Source organism: Dendrobates tinctorius, unplaced genomic scaffold, assembly GCF_039654945.1.
Source record: "Dendrobates tinctorius isolate UK_male_01 unplaced genomic scaffold, ASM3965494v1 ptg000007l, whole genome shotgun sequence".
Taxonomy (NCBI): Eukaryota; Metazoa; Chordata; class Amphibia; order Anura; family Dendrobatidae; genus Dendrobates; species Dendrobates tinctorius.
This window is the reverse complement of record NW_027361675.1, coordinates 28,328,875-28,353,436: the sequence shown is the minus strand read 5'-3', so window position 1 is coordinate 28,353,436 and position 24,562 is coordinate 28,328,875. Positions and strand designations below refer to the sequence as shown.

General features: G+C 43.8%; 1 protein-coding gene across 2 annotated transcripts in view; it reads right to left on the bottom strand.

The window, feature by feature from the left end:
• The window catches only part of PPIE (peptidylprolyl isomerase E), a 41,450-nt gene that overhangs the window by 5,636 nt on the left and 11,252 nt on the right, over positions 1-24,562 (bottom strand). For both annotated transcript variants that reach the window (XM_073572961.1, XM_073572962.1), the window contains exons 3-8: positions 17,647-17,690; positions 17,487-17,513; positions 15,182-15,263; positions 14,995-15,095; positions 12,106-12,229; positions 6,762-6,947 (exon numbers count right to left, since the gene is read on the bottom strand). In XM_073572961.1, the coding sequence (XP_073429062.1) occupies positions 6,762-6,947; positions 12,106-12,229; positions 14,995-15,095; positions 15,182-15,263; positions 17,487-17,513; positions 17,647-17,690 (564 nt within the window). The remainder of the gene's footprint in view (positions 1-6,761; positions 6,948-12,105; positions 12,230-14,994; positions 15,096-15,181; positions 15,264-17,486; positions 17,514-17,646; positions 17,691-24,562) is intronic.

Below are 24,562 nucleotides of genomic sequence, written 5' to 3'. Positions count from 1 at the left end.
GATAGATAGCAAAAGCAGATTAGAAATCTGCTCTATTGAAAACATTATCTATGAGCTCAAAAACCTTTCAGGTGATGCAGTTTTTTTAAAAAGATGATCAGCTTTTGCAGCTGAAAAACGTATCCTCAAAAAACACAGGAAAAACGCTGTGTGTGAATGTAGCCTTAGATCAGGAATATAACAGCCATTTATAGGACATTTCATAACTTTCCCAAACTCCTATGAAAAAATATTCAGCACATCCTGCATTGAATTACTGTACCCAATTTATTATATATTTTAGGAGTCGGAGTCGGTCCATTTTATACCGACTCCACCAAAATGAGCTCCGACTCCGACTCCACAGCCCTGTTCTTAACTAGGACTTCTCTGACGGAGAAGACAGAGGACGTGTACACTGAGGTGGGGCGACTCCGACAGGACATGCAAGCTATGCGGGGACGCATTACGGAAGTGGAGACGAGAGTCTCCCAGGTAGAATACACCATCGCACCTATGGAGGCCAAGTTGAAAAAGGTGGCAGGCTCTATGAATGCCTGGAAGCAAAAAGCGGACAATCTGGAGAACAGGATGCGTCGAAATAACAACCGTGTCACTGGACTTCCGGAGTGTTCAGAGGGTCAACATCCTGATTAATTTCTGGAAGGCTGGCTTAAGGCCTCTCTGGGGGATGAATTTTCTCCAGTATTCGCCGTCGAAAGAGCACATAGGGTTCCTACAAAACCCCTTCCTCTGGGAGCCCCACCTAGACCCTTCTTGGCACGTCTCCTCAACTGTAAAGACAGACACCATTCTGCATCTCGGACGGCAAAAAAGCCATATCAAATTTGATAATGCGTGATTTCCATTTTCCTGGATTTTTCCATGGAACTTCAGAAGCAGCGGGCACAATTCATCGAAATTAAGAGGCGGCTCAGAGAGAAGAGCATCTTGTATTCCATGATCTACCCAGCCTGGCTCCGGGTTGTACACGGGGGCTCATCTATGTTTTTTACGGATCCAGCTTTTTTTATATATCGGTTGAGATGTATGTAAACTGCCACGGTCCGGTCCAATGGGCGGGGCTTATTCAACTGCTCCCCCCCTCCCTGTCTTGCTCTACACAAGAAGAAATGCGTAGAGCAAGACAGGGAGGGGGGGGGGAGCAGTTGAATAAGCCCCGCCCAGCGGACCGGACAGCAGCAGTTTACATACATCTGAACCGATTGAATTCCCTTTAAAAAAGAGGGGAAGGACCCATTAGACTGTGGATCTTAATCGCCCCATATCATTAGTGAATGTGGACTATAAGATTTTTATGAAAATTTTGGCTACCAGGTTGAATTCGATTATATTAGAACTTATGCATCCTGATCAAACTGGCTTCATGCCTGGTAAAAGCACTTCTATTAATATTAGACGAGTCCAGTCGGTGGTCCTATATAGCTCCCTGGTACCAGATAATAAATGGCCATTGGCATCGTTGGATGCAGCCAAGGCTTTCGACTCCCTTGAGTGACCCTTCCTATGTGCATGTTTACAGTTAATATGGGTTTGGCGACAGGTTTCTAAAATGGGTTAGTACATTATATATGAAACCTAAGGCTCGTGTCATTGTATATAGTTCTATATCGGAGTCCTTCTCACTGCATAGAGGAACCCATCAGGGTTGTCCCATTTCTCCAGCCCTTTTTGCCCTGGCGATCGAGGCATTGGCTATTCGTATAAGATCTTCCCCTAATATTGAAGGTATAGAAATAGCGGGTCGAGTAGACACCAAATGCTTATTCGCTGATGACATGGTGATTTTTATGGGTAGCGCGGACGATACATTGGCACGGGTAATAGCCACTATCAATGAATTCAGTAAACATAAGTCCCCAATGCACTCTGCATAACAAACAACACTTATTATATTTCCCTACAGCACGGTCCATTTTTATTATGCTCACCTACAGCATAGCTGATCTTGAACCACAAGCATCTCTTCTTGCGATCACTGTCCTCATTCCCTGCTTTGTGTGGATGACGCATCTTACGTTCTCTGTTCTTCGGAGGAGGCATAGTATTGTAGTGCACATGAGCTGGCCCTCTATGGCCTTTCCCCGCACATTTCTGTACTTTGCTCTGCCCTCAGCAGGGCAGGGAGATGCACACCTGCAAAGGAGCATGATGGTGGACACTGTGTGGATAATGTAGGACGTGTCATCCACAAGAAGCAGGGAAGGAGGACGGCAATCGCAAGAAGAGAAGGGGAGTGCGATGGGGACCTTTTACAAATGTGGTGATAGCAAACGTTTCCTTTTTTAGTTTTAAAAGCTTCTCCGACACCTTTACTTTCCTTGGGAGATTTTAACCTGTGATTGTCTGATTATACCATAGCTGCAAAACCACAGTATTGAAGTATATAGTGTAAATTGCGGTCTCCAATGACACTGAGCCTGTGACTGAACTTCACATGAGTATAACAATGGCAGTGAAAGGAGCCTTCTGCAGACCCTGGTTGCCATGGTAAGCCATGTCTTTATTTAAATGCTGCAGTCAAACTGACAGCAGCATCTAAATGGTTAAGAACAGCAATCGTAGCTTACCTTCAGTCATGACTGTTAAGACACAGATGCTGGCTATATAATAGCCGACATTTAATGTGTGTGGATGGACCGCTTCATACAGGTTGATCTCAGCGCTGATAGACATGCTTGTCATTTTTGTGCTAAAGGGTTATATTAAACCCCTTAACGACCAATGATTGATCTATCCGTCATTGGACGCCTCCCCCTGTTTGGTTTGAGTTCCAGCGATGATCCCGAACATTTTCTGGCACATGACAGCTCATCTGATCAGCTGACATGTGCCTCTATTAGCCGCGGGAGGAATCGCAATCGTCCTGCAGCTGGTAACCTGTTAAATGCCACTGTCAAACGCTGACAGTGGCATTTAGCATGCATTTCCAGCAATCATGCTGGAAATCCGCCCATCGGTGACCCCCCATCACGCGATCATGGATCACCGATGGGTTGGCATGACAACCAGAGGTCTCCTGGTCACTATTACTGCTGGTTTGCTATGCAAGTGAGGTATTCTGCTACATGCAGGCGATCTGATCATCGCCTGCATGCAGAAGAGCCCATCGGGTTATGGCAGCCTCTAGTCTCCCATGGAAACTATTGAAGCATGCCAAAAGTGGGAAAAAAAAGGTTTTTTTGAAGAAATATTAAAAAAAAAAAAAAAATACATAAAGTTCAAATCACCCCCCTTTCAAAAAAAAAAAAAAAAAAAAAAGAACATACCGTGTATACCAGGGGTCCCCAACCGCCGGTTCGCGGCCCAGCACCGGGCCGCTGCAGTGCCCTTGCCGGTCCGCGGACACAAGGGGAGCCAGGGGCGGTCAGTGGCATAGCGGGGGATGGGGCGGCGCGCAGCAATTCTTAGCGGCGGCCAGGGAGCGATCCAAGCAGCTCCGCTGCCTGCAAGAGGGAATAGCAGGAGCGGAGCTGCAAGGACCCGTCCAGCTTCCTGCCCGCCACCCGCGCTTCCTGTCTCTGACTGACACAGAGAGGAGCGCGGCCGCTGCTGTGTCAGAGCGAGGAAGCGCGGGCGGCGGGCAGGTGAGAGGAGAGAGGTGGTGTCTGTGTGTGTATGTATAATGTGTGTGTGTGCGTGTGTGTTGTGTGTGTGTATATGTGTGTGCGTGTGCGTGCGTGCGTGCGTTGGTCTGTGTTTGTGTAGCCTGGCCCTGGAGGAGATGGGGACATGAGGAGAAGGCCATGAGGGGAGTGATGGAGAGACGGCAGTGATGGGGAGAGGGGAGTGATGGGGTGAAGGCAATGATGGGGAGACAGAAGTGATGGGGTGAAGGCAATGATGAAGAGATGGCAGTGATGGGGAGAAGGCAGTGATGGGGAGAAGGCAGTGATGGGGTGAAGGCAGTGATGGGGTGAAGGCAGTGATGGGGTGAAGGCAATGATGGGGAGAGGGGAGTGATGGGGTGAAGGCAATGATGGGGAGACAGCAGTGATGGGGTGAAGGCAATGATGGGGAGAAGGGAGTGATGGGGTGAAGGCAATGATGGGGAGAAGGGAGTGATGGGGTGAAGGCAATGATGGGGAGAAGGGAGTGATGGGGTGAAGGCAATGATGGGGAGAAGGGAGTGATGGGGTGAAGGCAATGATGGGGAGAAGGGGTGATGGAGCACTTATTCAAAACCTATGGTGAGTTGAGTCACATTATAAATGTTATTTAATTATAAGTATGCACTGCTACACTACAACCGTGTCCATAGCCCCGCCCCCTTATGACCAAAGCCCCACCCCTTCCACACCTCCATCCCCGCCCTGCCGGGCCATGGAAGAATGGTCTTGCTTGAAACCGGTCCCTGGTGCAAAAAAGGTTGGGGACCACTGGTGTATACGACGACCCGAGTATAAGCCGAAGCCCCTAATTTTGCCACAAAAAACTGGGAAAACTTATTGACACGCGTATAAGCTTAGGGTGGAAAATGCAGCAGCTACTGGTAAGTTTCAAAAATAAAAATAGATACCAATAAAAGTAAAATTAATTGAGACATCGGTAGGTTAAATGTTTTTGAATATCCATATTGAATCCGGAGCCCCATATAATGCTTCATACAGTTCATGATTGCCTCACAAGATGTTCCACACAAAATACACCCTATATAATGCTGCACAAAGGTTAATAATGGCCCCATAAGATACTCCATAGAATAATATGCCCCATAAGATGCTTCATAGAATACTATGCCCCATATGCTGCTCTATAAAGGTTATGGCCCCATAAAATGCTCCATAGATTATGCCCCATAAGTTGCTCCATAGATTATGTCCCCATAAGGTGCTCCATAGATTATGCCCCATAAGGTGCTCCATAGATTATTCCCCCATAAGATGCTCAATAGATTATGCCCCATATGCTGCCCCCATAAGATGCTCCATAGATTATGCCCCATATGCTGCCGCTGCAAATAAAAAAAAAAAAAAATGACACTCACCTCTTGTCCTGGGGGCCAGGTGTCGGGTCCTGAGCAGGCGGGGACACCGGTGCGCTATGGGGGCCGGGTGCCGGTGTCGCCACTGGCTCAGGACCCGGCACCTGAGATATTCACCTGTCCCCGTTCCATCGCTGTACGCCGCTGTCTGCTGGGTCCTGTGTCAGTGACGTTCAGGCAGAGAGAGTGCACTAACCACGTCATGGCGCCCTCTGCTGCCTGAACATCACAGAGAGGACCTGGCAGAAAGCGGCGAGCAGTGATGGACTGGAGACAGGTAAATACTGCATATACTTACCCCCTCCTAGCACAGTCTCTGCAGCCCTGCTTCTCCCAGGGTCACCCTTCCTTCAGCGGTCATATTCATGACTTTAATGAGCAGTACCACGTGACCGCTGAAGGGAGGGAGACCATGGGAGAAGCGAGAGGGGGGGGGGGGGGGGAAGGGCTTCAGAGACACACAAGGGGGGGTAAGTATGATCTGACACCCCTGCTCCCCCTCCCCTGCTGACCCCCTGGCGTATATGACTCACGTATAAGCCGAGAGGGGAACATTTAGCTCCAAAAAATGGGCTGAAAATCTCGGCTTAAGCGCAAGTATATACGGTACATATATTTGTTGTCGCAGCGTTCAGAATCGCCAAACAATAAAAGGAAAGGATTAACCTGATTGCTAAACGGCGTAGCGAGAAAAAAAAAAATCAAAACGCCAGAATTATGTTTTTTTTGGTCACCCCAACACTGCATCAAAAGATCGTATATGCATCAACAGGGTATCTTTAAAAATGTCAGCTCGGCGCGCAAAAAATAAGCCCTCGCTCCAACCCATGATCATGAAAAATGGAGACGCTACGGGTATCGGAATTTTTTTTTTTTTTTTTTGTGTGTGTAAACAAAGTTTGGAATTTTGTTTTCACCACTTACATAAAAAACCTAGACATGTTTTGTGTCTACTTATTTTACTAATTTATATAGCGCCACTTATTTCACAGTACTTTACAGACATTATTGGCACTGTCCCCGATGGGGGCTCATAATCTAGATTCCCTCTCAGTATGTCTTTGGAATGTGGGAGGAAACCGGAGAACCCGGAGGAAACCCACGCAAACAAGGGGAGAACATACAAACTCCTTGCAGATGTTGTCCTTGGTGGGATTTGAACCCAGGACCTCAGCGCTGCAAGGCTGCAGTGCTAACCACTGAGCCAATAACCTTTGAACTCGTAGTAACCTGGAGAATCATAATGTCAGGTCAGTTTTAGTATTTAGTGAACCTAGTAAAAAGCAAAACAAAAAACAGCTGTGGGATTGCACTTGGAATTTTTTTCCCGTTTTCCAGTGCATATATTAAAACCAATGGTGTCATTCAAACGTACAACTTGTCCCGCAAAAAACAAGACCTCATATGGTCATATTGATGGAAAAATATAAAAGTTATTGCTCTGGGAAGAAGGGGAGCAAAAAACAAAAACACAAAACCAAAAATACCTCATGAAGGGGTTAAAGCGGTTCAGTCTTGGACTGAAGATTTAGAGCACATCTTTGTTAGTTTAAATGTGTTGTCCAGGATTAGAAAAACATGGCGGCTTTCTTCCCCAAAAAAGATTCATAGCAGTCTACACGCACTCTGTAGTATTAGAGCTCAAATTTGCAGCGTTGCAATACCACACATAGCCTGTAGTCAGGTGTGGTGCAGTGTTTTTTATTTTTGTTACGAAAACTGCTGTTTTTTCTACCCCTGGATGACCCCTTTAATCGGTCATAAGCAGCTTACCTACCTGGAGCTGTGTGCTTCAGAATGAAATTCTCATCATCGAATTTCCGCCCATAGATGGATTTTCCTCCTGTGCCATTATGATTGGTGAAGTCACCCCCCTGACACATGAACTGTGGGATAACTCTATGGAAACTGCTTCCTTTGAAGCCAAAACCCTTCTCATGTGTGCAAAGACAGCGGAAGTTTTCTGTATGGCACAAATAAAAAATAAGGGCAAAGTTTATATTAATAATAAATAAGTACTGATACAAATAGCCATTTTTTGGACTTGCACCATTACTTATCTACTACTATATTTTTGAATTAAATGGGTTTTCTAACGTAATGTTAAAAGGAATCTGTTAGCAGGTTTTTGCTATGTAATCTGAGAGCACCATGATGCAGGGGCAGAGACCGATTCCAGCGGCGTGTCACTTACGGTGTTGTATTTTGCTGTTTCAATAACATTAGTGTTTTATCAGCAGGAGATTATCGCTACTAGACAAGCCACCCTCCTAGTCCATTCATGCCTCCAGCACTGATTGGCAGCTGTCAATATACAATGTAGACAGAACACTGCCAATCAATGGTGTGGGTGGGTTACACGCAGCACAACATCTGAGCTCTGCTCGATCAGCTGCAGAGAAACCGGTGATTCTACCATAACTTCATAACTGCTGCACCCAGTAAAGTAATACATTTGCTGGAACCAGGGTCTTAGTCCCTACATCATGCTGTTGTCAGACTACATGGCCAAACCTGCTGACAGATTCCATTTAATAAATCTTAATCATTGCTTAATGAAAAAAAAAAAAGGTTAGCAAAAGAAGGAATGTATCATCAGATACTGATCTATTTAAATCATAGGTCTGTGTTAAAATATATATTTTTACAAATAATTTGGCTTTTTTGTAGCATCACAATTAGTATTTAAGAAAAATTCAAATTGTTCACACTTGCCATTGAGGCTACCTTAGACTCATACTTCCTCTGTTCTGTACAGAAGACTTCACATGTCTCATTAACAGCAGAGGCAGGATTACAATGACAAGTAACAGTTATTAATGACAGAGCGAAAGAGAGAAAGCAAGAGAGTGCTGGCAGTGCTGTAAACATTCAGCACCACATGGTCGCTGCCGATCAACCAAAAGACGACCGAAGTCATGGTGTTTCAAAAAAGGAACCAGAACAAAACCCCCACTCCCTCCCTCACATTAAATGGCTCCACGCTGGAGACGACCAGCATCTATATGTACCTTGGTCTGGAGCTAAGCCAAACCAAGAGACTCAAGCAAGCAGCAGAGACCCTGAAAAGAAAAAGCTTGCAGGACCATCTATGCCATCAGAAGACAACTGTACCACCTAAAACCACCGGTGATAATTTGACTTAATATATTTGACAGCTTCATCACTCCTATACTGCGGAAGGATTACATCACCCCAAAGACAGGCTGATCCTAAGTCTGTACAGACTGAGTGCCCACAGCCTAGAGGTGGAACAGGGTGGCACCGACAGACATAAAAGCCACAGGAGAATAGACTATGCCAGCGAGGTGGACTTCCTGCTGCACGGCAACAAATACTCAGCAGTGAGGGCCTCCCAATTTCCAGAGACTCAACTCACACCCCGGACTTGCCATCCATAGACGAGGAGAGGAAACTCCCCCCAGTAGGATGCGAAGAGGAATCAAAGGTGGAGATGGACGCCCAATATGTTACCACATGTCTTAAGCTGAGAGGAACTTAAGACCCCTGATTGGACTATTACTGTCCAAACGGTGTCCCCCCAACATCCACAGAACCTCGATCCCCTCCCCAGTCACACTTATTTTTTCTTGCTTTGGCAACACCAATTGTATTTTTGTCCTGCCAATAAAGCGTGGGTGACACACAGCATGGGCGAGAGAAAAAGACTTCAGAGTGAAAGTAAATGGAAGGAAGATACCTATTTCCAACTGAGCCGAGGAATGAGACAGTGCTACAGCCTCAGTCCAATGCTCTTTGACATTTACATCAATGAGCTGGCGGTGCCTCTGGAGTCTTCCTCAGCACCAGGAGTTAAGGTCCCGTTACACATAATGATGTCCCAGCGATCCTACCAACGATCCGACATGGATGGGATCGCTGGGACATCGTTAGACAGCCCCTCCAGCGATCAGGACCAGCGAGCAAGCTGGTTTCTAATGTAAACATCGGGTATCCAGGATCGGCGGCTCTTGGATACCCGCTGTTCACCTTGGAAACCGGCGTACACACTGGTTTCCAAGGTAAACATCCGGTATCTAAGAGCCGCGTGGCTTCCGGATACCCACTGTTTACCTTGGAAACCGACGTGTACGCCGGTTTCCAAGGTAAACAGCGGGTATCCAAGAGCCGCGGCTCCTGGATACCCAATGTTTACATTAGAAACCAGCGTCGCTGATCTCTTGCTGCCACAAGCAGCGATGCGTGCTGGCCAGCGGGAGACCAACGATCAAAAAATGGCCCAGGCCGATCGAGGACGATCAGCGATACCCGGCGGGGAGGGGGCGGTCGCCGATCCCCGTCACACACAGCAATCTCGCTGGCGAGATCGCTGTGGCGTCACAAAATCAGCAGTCTCGCTAGCGAGATCGCTGTGTGTGACGGGGCCTTTACCCTCCATGACACCAAGGTGAAATTTATGTTGTATGCTGAGGACCTTGTGCTGTTATCACCAATTGAGAAAGGCCTCCAAGATAATCTGGAAGCCCTATAGACTTTTGCACTATATTGGCACTACCAATCAACTGTAAGAAAACTAATATCATTGTGTTCCAGAAATAAATAAAAAACAGCTGCCTCCCCACCCAAAATAGACAACTGTACACTTAGGGAAACCAACAATCAAGGAGCTTTAAGCAAGCCATAGAGTTATAATAATAATAATAATAATAATAATAATAATAATAATAATAATAATCTTTATTTACATAGGGAGCGCCTAACACTGTGCAAGTTGTAGATGGACCCAATTTCTTGAGGTAGAGCATTCCAGAGGATCGTCTTGGAGTCGGGAGGTATGGATTAGTGTTAAGGTTAGTCGAAAGTCATTTGTAGAGCGCAGTGATCGGTTAGCCCGAGAGACGGAAATGAGGGAGGACATGTAAGCGGGTGCCACACTGTGGAGCTCTTTGTGGGTGAGAACAAGTACTTTGAATTGGATCCTGTAGTGAATGGGCAGCCAGTGTAATGACTGGCGAAGAGCGGACACGTCTGAATACCGATTAGCTAGATGGACGACCCTGGCTGCTGCAATAAGGATAGACTGGAGAGGGGAAAGTCGAGTAACGGGGAGGCCAATTAATAGAGTTTTGCAGTAGTCCAGGCGGAAGTGGATCAAGGAGACAGAGGGTTTTTGGTGTTTCCATAGTGAGAAAAGGGCGGATTCTAGAGATGTTCTTTAGGTGTAAGGGATGTAAAGGAGAGATTGGTGTAAAACATAACAACCAGACAGCACACCTGCTGCAAGGGTGTAATTATGGTGCCACCCACGAAGAGGGAAATGTCACATTTAGGGAGGTTAGTAGACGGCTGGAGCAGAAGTAGTTTAGTTTTGGAGAAGTTGAGTTTCAGATAAAAGCAGACGTGATGTTGGAGACTGCGGACAGACAGTCACTGGTGTTCTGTAGTACAGCGGGGGTAATGTCAGGGGATGACGTGTATAGTTGTGTGTCATCAGCATAAAGATGGTACTGAAAGCCAAATCTGCTGATTGTCTGTCCTATTGGGGCCGGGTAGAGAGAGAAGAGAAGGGGGCCAAGGACTGAGCCCTGAGGTCCCCCAACAGCGAGAGGAAGAGGAGATGAAGTGGAGCCAGCGAAAAAAACACTGAAGAAGCAGTCAGAAAGATAGGAAGAAAACCAGGAGAGAGCAGTGTCCTTAATGCTTAGTGACTGTAGCCTAGAGAGTAGGAGACCGTGGTCAACAGTGTCGAAAGCTGCAGAAAGGCCGAGAAGAATGAGCTGAGAGTGGTCACCGTTACATTTTGCTGTCAGAAGGTCATTAGTCACTTTGATGAGTGCAGTTTCTGTTGCGTGTAGGGGGCAGAAGCTGTACTGTGAAGGGTCTAGGAGTGAATGAGTGAAGAGTTAACGCGTAAGGTGGAAGTAGATAAGGCGCTCCAAGAGTTTAGACATGAAGGGGAGATTGGAGACTGGTCTGTAGTTATTTGTGCAGGATGGGTTGAGAGCAGGTTTCTTTAATAATGGAGTAATGATAGAGTGTTTAGTGATAGAGTTGCTGACAGACAAGGCGTGCAAAGCCTTCTGTGCCATCAGAAGATGTCTGTACCATATCAAGACACCTGTATCCGGCAGGATAAAAATATTTGATACCATCATTGCTCCAATCCTTCCATACAGTATAGCAGCTAAGTCTGGGGCCCAGTCTCATACTCAAGGTGGTTGTTGTGGGACACTGGGCACTGAAAACCCCTACTCCAAGTCTATCGGAGCACATGAAATAGCACCTGCTGAGCAGATTCCCACTACACCTTGCAATTAAAAACAAGGTGCCATCATTCAAGGCTCATCTACAAAGCAGTAGTCCCAGTTACTATCATAAAGCTTGGCTACACCAGAAATCCCCAGGAGAACAAAGCCTCCCCAAACACAAATCACCCAGACCCAGCCTTACCAACCCATCAACCTGCATGGCCTCACAAAAGGCAAAATTCGGAAGATGGTACACAAAGGCAAAGAGGAATATCTCAGCTTCTGCAGGAACGATAAGAACAAATCACAGAAACTGAATGTATACCAGAACCTACAGAGGTAATACAAACTGGTCCCATATCTAGAGAAACTAGCAAACCGCAAAGAGCAACAGATTCTGAGCTGGTACAGACTGAGCACCCACAGCCCACTGATCTAATCCGGGCAGCCCAACAGAACTACAAGGCCAGAGAGAACAGGTTGCCAGCAGTGCCCCCAGGAAGCCTACAGTGAGGGACACTAACTTGAGGAGACACACTGATCTCCTCCCAGACTTCACCTCCATGGAGGAAGAAGAAACTGCCTATACTACTGTGGGAAAGAGGAAAGTGCAGTGGCCCTATCCCCATCCCCTTTATTTTACCACTTGCTTTGGCAATGCTAACATGTGCCTTGTCCTCCAAATAAAGGCAAATTCAGCGAGAGAAGAAAGAGAGAGCGAGAGAAGGAAAGGAAGAGCGAGAGAAAAAGAATGATAGACCCTTCTTTTACAGAGTACTGTATACTTATACAAATGACATTTCTGGCAAATATTTATTTCTAACCATAGCTACCAATACTATGTTTTTCATCTAATTTACATATCCCATTATCTGTAACCTGATAACCAATAAATAATTCATGGACACTCACCTACTGTCATGGGAACAACATCTGCTCGTAACAAAAAGCGAATACGTCCGGCGGGCTTGTTCCCAATCTTGATATCCATGTAGACCTGGGGGTTAGCTCGTATTTTCTTAGGAGGAGGTTCTCCCTGTATGCATCAAAAGGAATAAAAAGATAAGTTGTCTAAAAGTAAATAAGAACATTTGTTCCGTTATTCTCAGTCTAGCATTAACCCTTAACGGCTGCCGATATGATAAAAATGGTGGCAAGGAGCCTTATTCCCTCATAAGAATAGGTTTATAGCGCTGCCTTGTGGACGAAATTCCAGGGGGGTGGCCGCAATACATGACAGTTAACACCCTGTGGTATCAGCCCCGTACGATTTTGGAGCCGATCGGGGCAGATTAACACCATAAATACCGCTGTCAATAGCGACCGCGGTATCCAAGTGGTTAAAAGACCCTCTTATGGTAGATTGCGACCATGGGGAGCCCAATCACCGATGCCGATCGTTTCCATGGTATTCTGAGGTCATCTGATGACCCCAAGGTACGGCGGCCTGCTAGTCTGTGAGACCTGCTTCTAGCATGATATGTCAGTGACTCACTAAAAACGCAGCCTTTGTGATAAAACAAAGATAAGCAAAAAAAAAAAAATTTATAAAAAGTACTTTTACTGTCTGATAGACATAAAAAAAAAAAAATCTGGTATCGCTGCAAAATCACCAACCCGAAGAATAAAGCCATTTGATCACATATACCATCTTGTGCTGTTGTCTATTTGTGCATTGTGCCTCTCAAAAATCGGAATAAGGCTCGGCTCATTTATTCTGAGCTCTCCGCTGAGCGCTTACGTCGAGGGTTTCCGTGTAAACCCCCAAAACCATGATTCACACAAAACCCTCCACAGAACTACACACTTCTAAGGAAAATGTAGTCGCTAGTCACTTCGGGCTCCATCTGGTTTGTGATCCAGCAGTGTCCCATCATTTTAGGTGTCTTTTTAGTGCACAAGTATGAACGACCACAGATCAGTGCACGTCTAAAAGACCACCGGAGTAGATGCCAAATGGACTCAAGTGTCTCATGTTGGGTGGTTCTGTTGGGGTTTTGTCTGAGTCGCATTTTTGTGGGATTTACACAGAAACCCCAAGGTAAGTGCTCAGCATAGAATACAAGAATGTGATCCAGCCTTATTCTGGAAGTGATCGATAAATATAATGTAACCCAAAATGTCACCAATAAAAACCCTAATTTATACCGAACAAAACCATACCCCATTCTGGTCCATCATCTGTCATTGGAACTATAGGAGCTTCCCTCATTACTGCTAGAACAAAGACTCTGGAAAAGCGAATTGGCTCGCGCCCCCCTCAAATAAAATCCAGTGAATTCTGTTCTCCCAAATACAGATACGCCCTCCTTCTGAGCCCTAGTGTGCCTAAACCACAGTAAGCGGACACAGGTTAGGCATTATTGTAATGGAGAGAAGGCACTTAATTTACTGGTGTGCCTCGCCAGAAGCACAAGCTGGGCACAATGTATGGGGACACAATGCATGGGCACAAAACTGGCAGATTTGCAATTAGTCAGAAAAAAATCCTGGCATGGATGTTACAAAAATAGTCTCTGCAGCCGTAGATGAAGTCATTGAGAGGTACAATTTCTACAATAGGGACACTTTTGGTGTTTTCTGCTGTTCTGGTGCCGCCTTTTTGGAAGAATTATGGGGTTTGGGTTTTTTTTTCAAAAGTTTGGGGCTAAAACAACATTTTAGAGAAAAAAAAAAAACAATTTTCATATTTACATTTTAAAAAGTTTTTTCGTGAAGCACCTACAGGTTTCAACAAGCTCAACAACCCCCTATATGAATTCATTGATGAGTCCAGTTTTCAAAATGTAGTCACTTATGGGGGTTTCTGCTGTTTTGTTACCTCAGGAGCTCTGTAAATGAGACATAGTGTCTATAATCTATTCCATTCCAAACAGCAAATCTCACTTCTTCCCTTCCGAGCCCTGCAGTGTGTCCAAACAGAAATGTTTGACTACATGTGGGGTATTGCCAATCTGAGAAGTGGGTAACAAACTTTGCAGTCCACTTTTTCATGCTACCTCTTGCAAAAGTGAAAAATTCGGGGCTAAAGTAAAATTTTCATGAATAAAAAACAAAAAAAAAAAAAACATTTTCAATATAAAGACATAATGTTATCAAATTATGTGCAGTACCTGTGAATTAAAAATGCTCACTATATCCCTGGATAAATTCCTTGAGGGGTGCGGTTTCCAAAATGGGGTCAATTGTGTGGGTTTTCTGCTGTTTGCATGCGTTAGGGATCCTGCACGTGCCCACAATCTATTTCAACCAAATTTGTGTTCCTAACTTCAAATGGTGCACTTTACCCTTCCGATGCTCCACACATGTAGTGAAGTAGTTATGGTTAAAATTGGCTAAGTCAGTCACTAAGGGATTAAATTTCACCCTAAAAAAAACTGGCTGGAGATAAGCATGCCAGAGCCAATGAAGGTGCTAGCTAGAGTACAATGCAACTAATTCTTTAAGAGGCGCAGGCAACTTCATGAATTAGGCACAACTGATAATTGTCGTACGCTTCCATCAAAAATGTACACTAGTGAGGAACTGGAGTACATTTCAGGAGAGACAGTGTAACCAGTCATGAATCTGACAGGTAGGCATAGTCACAACCGGTCCCACCCACGCTACGCCCACATTGGTGTAGCTGGCAGAGGCTAGTGTGTAAACTCCAAAAGGTCACAATATTTTTGGAAAAAGCATGAAAAGTATTGAAAAATTATTAAGGTGTTTTAAACCAGAATTCTGTTGTAAGCACATGAATATATTAGCCCTTAATATAACCGATCTCTATACTTTCCCATTGAGCAATGATTAGATTACCTCTTGTGCTGCAGGTTTCGGAGCATCTGTCCCTTCAGCCTGTTCAGTCTCATCCAGTGTTTTACCAGAAAATTTTTTGAGCCAGTCGTCATCAGACCAAACTATGATTTATAAAATAATTAAAAAAAAAATTAGATTTAGCAAAAAAGTATAAAACAATTGTACTGTATACATTAATTGAACTCACCTGCCTTTGAAGAGCCTTCCTTTAGCCTCATAGGTTTCGCAAGATTTACACGTATGGTTCGACCAAAAAGTTCAGATTCATTCTAGATATTACATGTCAAGTGTTAATTATGGGTTTGAAGGTGAAGCATTAACAAAATATACTGCAGATTACAATAGTGGCCTTGTCAGCAGCCTTAAGTTAGGATTACACTTAATTTTTATGACCTTTCCCATCTTCTTTCAAAAATCATAGGAATAAGTTGGGTCTCTTGAAAATTTCTAGAGATTCTGAGAGGTAAAAGCAACTTTATTCTTCCAAACTAATATGCAAAAAATTACTTGTTAACGTTTCGATTACTCCATGGAAAAATGTCAAACTACAAAATGTCTTAGTGATGACTAAAGGGAATTTTACTTTGGTCGACAATCAGCCACATGCGAGCTTGTAAAAAAAAAAATAAATCTTTTTTCTAATCAATGGCCAGGGTAAATTTGACCACGATCATCCATTTGCTTGTCTATCCACTGATCACCTTTTATACGGCCTAAATAATTATAGCTATCAGCAGCACATCTCCCTGTGTCATTCTGCGCACATTCGCACAAATCAGCCCATATAACAGGAACCCTGCAGCCTTTCAATAATGATTATAATGCTAGATCACACAAAGTAAATAGCACCATCTAGAGGCTGTAGGGAAATATGCCGCCGTAATCCAGACCGATTTTAGCATTATGGGAAAATTAGTCAAGCCTGATACTTTATAAAATTAATACAGACATATTATTCATCGTATCATGCTACAGCACCGCCGCCTACCTGATAAATGTTAATTTTTTTTTCAAACAATATTCTATACAATATTCTATTTAAAATAAGGAGCAGGTCAGTATGGGATCAGGGACCTGTCATAAGCCATCAGCATGATTACCTAATCAGAGCATCACATAAAGACCCCCCTCCTACAGGCCGCCCTGGACCACCAGAATCTCACTATCTGAAAACTACAAAAAGATTAAACAACCACAAGATGGATTTCATCAACCAGGTAACATTTTAAACAGGATAACAGTGCCAACCTGACACTCTCTGTAGATTACTGTGCACAATCCTGCTGACAGGTTCACTTTAAATTAATACTATAGCTTTCTTTCTAATCTCAATGGCCTGTGGATGTAGACAGATGTGGGGGTGATCTCTTAAGGTGAGATCTCAGTGATTGCCTGTCCCTGACCTGATAAATATGAGCCAAGAGCATGCATAGAGGCATTACATCGGAGAAAGAAGTCAGATATATACTCCTCTCTCAGTCAGAGCTTGCACACAACTGAAATTTATTACTAGAACAAAGATCATGTAACAGACAAGAAAAGGGCGTCGCACAACTCCTGAACAGCAATGGTGTCAGTCTGTGATTGGTCCACTCCATATATAGTCTTTGTGTATCCACTTCATATTCCAAGGGTTCTTTCCAGGGTGTCGCTCCAGGATGCAGAGCCTTCTTACCACACTACATCTGAACTAGCTTATGTAAGGTTAATAATTGACTTCATTAGCCATTCTCTCCTTCACACAGGGTGGCATTAATCCGCTCTTTTGACTTCTCTTCCCAATCTCCATTATGTTCTTGATGAATTGTCTACATTAGCCATGGCAAGTCAAATGCCTTTTCGGGTTAACCATTACAGAACGCTATAGGCCCCTTTACATTTAGCGATGCACCAGCGATCCCGACTAGCGATATGACCCGGTCAGGATCGCTGGTGCATCGCTAAGTGGTCGCTAGTGAGCTTCCACACAGGAAGATCTCACAGCGATGCAGCAGCGATACAGCGGACGATACTTACCTTTCACACACAGCGATCCTGACGTACTCCGTCCGCGTCCACGCGTCGCTCGTCGGCGCCAGCAGGAAGCGCCCGACGAGAAATGGAGCTGCGCGATCAGCGACAGACAGCGGGGAGCCGGTCGGAGGTATCACACATAGCGATATCGCTGCTGCGTCACCAAATCGGTGATGCTTTAGTAATATGGTTAGCGATATCGCTATGAGTAAAACCCCTTTATGTTAGCTCATGGTTGTCTAACAGCTGCAAAACATGCGGGCACAAAGACTCGAACATGTCACTCGAGCACCCGTAATACTCGGTGCACACCCCAGCCCACTAGGCAAAAATCGAGAAATGAGCACTTTCGCTCCTCACTAGTTATCAACATTATGGTATCTCACACAGTTTAAAATGTATTTAGGTATGAATTAGAACTGCTTGACATATGCCATACAGCACATTTCCGCAAGAGACAAAAGAAGTCCATATCATACCATGTTATCAATAGCTGCAGCTGCATCCTAAAAAAAGAAAAAAAGAAAAAAAAAAAAAAAAAAAAATAGATCGATAAGGTTAGAATTACATTCAAAAGTTCATACATTTATCACAGTGCTTTGGAAGAAAAACAAGAAAAAAGAAAGAAGTTCAACTAACCTCTGGAAGCTCAAACTCAACGAAAGCAAATCCTCTGTGCTTTTCTGTAAAGAAAACACAATAGCAAATAGTAAAAATAAAAAAATCCAGCAAATGAGCACTCACAAAACACAACTAAAGAGGCAGGGAGTATATTACAAACGGTCAGCATTCTGCAACCTAGGTATACACACAGAATAGGAAAAAATTCCGGACAACCCCTAACTCCTAATTGACAAACCTGAAACTACATTCTGCTTCAAAAGGGCTCCGTCAGGTTTCCTTTATCTCCACAGGGCATCTGCTATGTCTCTAATTTTCAATCAAGAGAAGCATGATGAACATCAGTCGGTACATGAACACACTTCAGCAGAGCGAATGTGAGCAATCACGTGACGAACTCTGGAATCAGCCAGTAGAGTGAAATCCCAATAGAGCGCATTTTACACACCTTTAGGACTCAGCATGTCAGTGTCAACTTCCAGAAGTACCAACATGGGGACACCCGTCAGTCTAGATGAGCAAAGCAGGGAGAAGCCGCATGGGACCGGACTCTGGAGCTAGTCATCATAGCCGCTGAACAGATATTAAATGTATGTTTTATCAGAAAAGCGGCATCAGAATAAAGCAAACATGACTGCAGTAATAGAGCCAATGTCTGATTCAGGCAGCTTGGAGGTCGTGCAGTAGGATTCAGCGGTCAGGTTCCTTATGTGGCAAAATAACATTGGAAGCTCAGCATCATATATTACATACTGCCATCTTCAGATCACTATGTAATGGCTCGATGTGGAAATAAAAGCCATTCTATCAATGTAATGAAATCATAACAGCCAAGATGTATTATGAGGTTGTGGAGCGGCCGAGTGGCGTATTATGAGGTTGTGGAGCGGCCGAGTGGCGTATTATGAGGTTGTGGAGCGGCCGAGTGGCGTATTATGAGGTTGTGGAGCGGCCGAGTGGCGTATTATGAGGTTGTGGAGCGGCCGAGTGGCGTATTATGAGGTTGTGGAGCGGCCGAGTGGCGTATTATGAGGTTGTGGAGCGGCCGAGTGGCGTATTATGAGGTTGTGGAGCGGCCGAGTGGCGTATTATGAGGTTGTGGAGCGGCCGAGTGGCGTATTATGAGGTTGTGGAGCGGCCGAGTGGCGTATTATGAGGTTGTGCAGCAGCTGAGTGGCGTATTATGAGGTTGTGCAGCAGCTGAGTGGCATATTATGCTGCCCTGCACTATATATTTTCACTCTTGTGGGGGGCATGTGACAGTTCTATCACCACTGTGCAAGTGATTTGATGTAAAATTATTGCCCTGCAGATGAGAAAAACATACTTTTACTAGCTGCCAGGGACTGAACCGCGCTATTGATTAGTCATATAGGCTGAGGCTTGTCAGTCAGTGTCAGCGGGCGGAGAGAAGCCGGGGAGACCCACCTGTAAGACTAGTCAATAACGCGTCCTCGGAAGTGATTAAAAGTATGTTTTTCTCTGAAATGCTGCAGCGTTTCAGAGACAAACATCTATGGCTGGGATACTACAGCCAGTAGCTAAACATGCTGCCCACAGTTTGGGCACCACGTATAGCTGACCGGTTCCCTTTAAGTCTGATAGTTTAATAAAACTGCCAAGCAAGTTTGTTACCACTCTGCAATTCTGACACGAGTCTGATCTAAAGACCGTGTGTTGCAGGGAGGCAAATCCATAATACACTTATTTATATATATTTAAAACAAAACAAAAAAATAAAAGCAGAGCACATAAAGTTTAATCTTTTCACTGGACATTAGCTTCAGTGTAACTTCTTACGGCCACAACAAATTTGGGGATTAAGTTATTTTCTTCCATTTACTACTACAATGAAATTGTATTTCTCAGTCGACATAGCCACATGAGGACTTGTTTTTTTGCAAGACAAGTTGTAGTTCTGAATGACATCACTAATTTCACCATATATTGTACTGAAAAATTGGGGAAAAAATCCCAAGATTTCTAGCCATTTTAAACCTTTCTCCACCTTGCGCTGTTCCTTTTTTCCTCCCCTTCGAAGATCCACAAATTTTTATTTTTCTGTTATAGCTGTATGAGGATTTGTGTTTTTGTGAGACGAGTTGTACTTTTGAACGTCACCACTGATTTCACCATATAGCATACAGGAAACCGGGAAATAAATTAAAAGTGCCGTGAAATTGCAAATAAAAAACCCTGCAATTCCACAATTTGTGCTTTTTATTTACCATGTTCACCAAATGCACAATTGTCCTGCCATTATGATTCCCCAGGTCATTACAAGTTCACAGATACCAAACATGTCTAGGTTATTTTTATTTAAGTGATGAAAAAAATTCCAAAAATTTTAAAGAACAAAAAATTTGCTTATGTCTCCATTCTTTGGGATCGGGGCTAGGAGACGGTATATGTAGCAAAAATCACGATCTCCTATGAACACCGGACAGCATTCATAGGAGATTTACAGTGACAGGCACAAGGGTCTTCTTTAGACTCTCAGCTGTCATGACAACCTCACGATAAAGTGACGGGCAGAACGTGTAACGCGCTTCCGGATGGCGAGCGTTAAATGCCGCTGTCGGTGATTGATAGCAGCATTTAACTGGTTAACAGCTATGAAAGGATCTAGGCATCACCTGTGGCTGCTAGAGACACATGCGAGGAAAGATGTGGGCTCAGTGATGGAGCCCCGAATCAAAGGCAGGGACATAACCTTGGATGTACCTATACATCCAAGGTCATGAAGGTGTTAAAAAGAAATTCAGATTTTTTTTTATAAAAAAAAAAAAAAAAAAAAAATGATTTAGTTTGTGTCGCCATTTTATGAGACCAATATTTGTATTTTTCCGTCAGAGTTGTAGCAGGGCTTGTTCTTTTCATGTCAGGCCGCAGTATTTAGTGGGGTACATATATCATTTCATAGCTTTTTTTTTGCCACTAATTTAATGGGTTAAAATCTATATTTTGATAGAGTAGACTTTAACAAACAAAGCCAGACCAAATAAGCTTATTTTTATTTTAATTTTTGGGATGGGGAAAAAGCAGGGTGGTATAAACTTAATAGTTATCACAATTTTAACTTTTTATATTACATTTTTTTTAGTACCTATCGAGGATTACAATATATCATGACTGAATGATTGTAGTGCAATATTTCAGTATATAGTAAAAATCACTGTCACCCATAAAGTCCAGCTGTCATGGCAAACCATCAGTATATTGTGGAGGCCCAATTAGTGTCTAAATACAGTGGGTACGGAAAGTATTGAGACCCCTTTAAATTTTTCACTCTTTGTTTCATTAGCAAAAAGGCAGAGATGCTTACCCGTCCAGGCCTCCAGACAAATACACTATCAGGATGCAGTGGACCCATGTAGTTAAGATAGCGGCAACACAGGTGCAGAAATACCGATGGGCAGGTAAGCATCCCTGCCTTTTTGCTAGTATTTTTTGAATTTTGGAAGGATCTCTAAATCCCCTTTTTGCGCTATATTTGTTTAGTGTTAGGACTCGTAAGCATGGGGACCCTTGACGTGGATTGCGTGTTTTGGCCAAAATATTAACTAATACTTCACATATTTAGTGCGTGCTTTTTGCACTTTTTTAGGGGTGCAGTTGGGCCCACCTGGTCTTGTAAACTGTGGTGTCTGTTCACACAGGATGCATATGGATAGCGCTAGGCAGCCCGCTGTGCATTTCTATTTTATGAACAGCGCCACATACAAGTCTTTTTTGTGCAGTAATATACCAAGCAGCCACCCCCTCCATGTATTGGTAGGTTGTGAGTGGCTGCCCCATTGGTATTTCTGAACCTGTGTTGCCGCCATCTTAACTACATGGGTCCACTGCATCCTGATAGTGTATTTGTTTGGAGGCCTGGGCAGGTAAGCATCTCTGCCTTTTTGCTAGTATTTTTTGAATTTTTGGAGGATCTCTAAATCCCCTTTTTGTGCTATATTTGTTTCTCTTTGTTTCATTGCAGTCATTTGGTAAATTCAAAAAAGGTCATTTTTTTTTCTCATTAATGCACACTCTGCACCCATCTTGACGGAAAAAAAACAAATGTACAAATTTTTGCAAATTTATTTAAAAAGAAAAACTGAAATATCACATGGTCATAAGTATTCAGACTCTTTGCTCAGACACTCATATTTAAGTCACATGCTGTCCATTTCCTTGTGATCCCCTTGAGACAACATATTTATTAACGATCTGGTAGAAGGTTTGCACAGTAAAATATCGATATTTGCAGATGATACAAAACTATATAAAGCAGTCAATACAAGAGAAGATAGTATTCTGCTACAGATGGCTCTGGATAAGTTGGGAACTTGGGCCGAAAGGTGGCAGATGCAGTTTAACAATGATAAATGTAAGGTTATACACATGGGAAGAAGGAATCAATATCACCGTTACACACTGAACTGGAAACCACTGGGTAAATCTGACATGGAGGACTTGGGGATCCTAGTTAATGATAAACTTACCTGGAGCAGCCAGTGCCAGGCAGCGGCTGCCAAGGCAAACAGGATCATGGGGTGCATTAAAAGAGGTCTGGATACACATGATGAGAGCATTATACTGCCTCTGTTCAAATCTCTGGTTAGACCGCACATGGAGTACTGTGTACAGTTTTGGGCACCGGTGCTCAGGAAGGATATAATGGAACTAGAGCGGGTACAAAGGAGGGCAACAAAATTAATAAAGGGGATGGGGGAACTACAATACCCAGAGAGATTAGCAAAATTAGGATTATTTAGTCTAGAAAAAAAGACTGAAGGGCGATCTAATAACCATGTATAAGTATATAAGGGGACAATACAAATATCTCTCCGAGGATCTGTTTATACAAAGGAAGGGGGCATTCTCTGCGTCTGGAGGAGAAAAGGTTTTTCCACCAACATAGAAGAGGATTATTTACTGTTAGGGCAGTGAGAATCTGGAATTCCCTGCCTGAGGAAGTGGTGATGGCGAACTCAGTCGAATGGTTCAAGAGAGGCCTGGATGTCTTCCTGGAGCGTAACAATATTGTATCTTTACAGTTATTAGGTTCTTTAGTAGGACGTAGATCTGGGGATTTATTCTGACAGAATTATATAGGCTGAACTGGATGGACTAATGTCTTTTTTCGGCCTTACTATGTTACTATGGTTCTAATCCTTCATTGGAGTCCAGCTGTGTTTAAGTAAACTGATAGGACTTGATTTGTAAAGGCACACACCTGTCTATATCAGACCTCATATCTCACGGTGCATGTCAGACCAAATGAGAATCATGAGGTCAAAGGAACTGGCCAAGGAGCTCTGAGACAAAATTGTGGCAAAGCACACATCTGGCCAAGGTTACAAAAGAATTTCCGCAGTGCTCAAGGTTCCTAGGAGCACAGTGGCATCCATAATCCTTAAATGGAAGAAGTTTGGGACCACCAGTCTTCCTAGTTTGGCTGGCCAAACTGAGCAACCGTGGGAGAAAAGCCTTGGTGAGAAAGGTAAAGAAGAACTCCAAGATCACTGTGGCTGAGCTCCACAGATGCAGTAGGGAGATGGGAGAAAGTTCCACAAAGTCAACTATCACTGCAGCCCTCCACCAGTCAGGCCTTTATGGCAGAGTGGCCCAACGGAAGCCTCTCCTCAGTGCCAGACATATGAAAGCACGCATAGAGTTTGCTAAAAAGCACATGAAGGACTTCCAGACTATGAGAAATAAGATTCTCTGGTCTGATGAGACAAAGATAGACCTTTTTGGTGATAATTCTAAGCGGTGTGTGTGGAGAAAACCAGGTACTGCTCATAACCTGCCCAATACAATTCGAACAGTGAAACATGGTGGTGACAGCATCATGCTATGGGGTGTTTTTCAGCTGCAGGGACAGGATGCCTAGTTGCAATTGAAGGAAACATGAATGTGGCAAAGTACAGAGATATCCTGGATGAAAACCTCTTCCAGAGTGCTCTGGACCTCAGACTTGGCCGAAGGTTCACCTTCCAACAAGACAATGACCCTAATCACATAGCTAAAATAAAGGAGTGGCTTCAGAACAACTCTGTGACCATTCTTGACTGGCCCAGCCAGAGCCCTGACCGAAACCCAATTGAGCATCTCTGGAGAGACCCGAAAATGGCTGTTCACCATCCAACCTGACAGAACTGGAGAGGATCTGCAAGGAAGAATGGCCAAATCCCCAAATCCAGGTGTAAAAAAACTTGTTGCATCATTCCCGAGAAGACTCATCTCACGGCTGTAATAGCTCAAAAGGGTGCTTCTACTCAATACTGAGCAAAGGGTCTGAATAAGGGTCCATGTGATATTTTAGTTTTTCTTTTTTAATAAATTTGCAAAAGTTTCTACCAGGGCTGTGGAGTCGGTAAGCCACAGTTGCGACTCCGACTCCTGGATTTTATCAGGCTCCGACTCCAACTCCTTCATAAATGGCCAATTCATAACAACAAATTTACTGTTGTAAAATATTAAACATCGTGCTTATTCAGTTTCTCACCATCATATAAGTAATCAGACCACTTAGAGCAAAAACTACATTTATTAGAATACAATTAGAATATAGCAAATAACTTTTATAAACTTTTCTAAACTAAGTAAATATGCAATAAACACTTTTATGCAGTTAATAAGAAGAAATCTATAAATTTGTCCTCAGAAAAAGTATTGCCTCTGTCAGATCCTCCTTCATGGATGCCCTCAAATCTGATCTAATTATTTTGAGAGCAGAGAACAACCTCTCTACACTAACTTGTGTTGGTGGCAAAGCAGTAACCACTCGGGCAACATCTCTGACAATGTCAGGATACAGAGGAATCGCTTGTTGCACTGTTATTTTTGATGAACGGTCAAATTTCTCAATTTCTTTTAGTGCACATGAAAAATTCTGCTGAAATGTACTGGCTGTGTTCCTTGATGGGGATGACTCTTCTTCTAT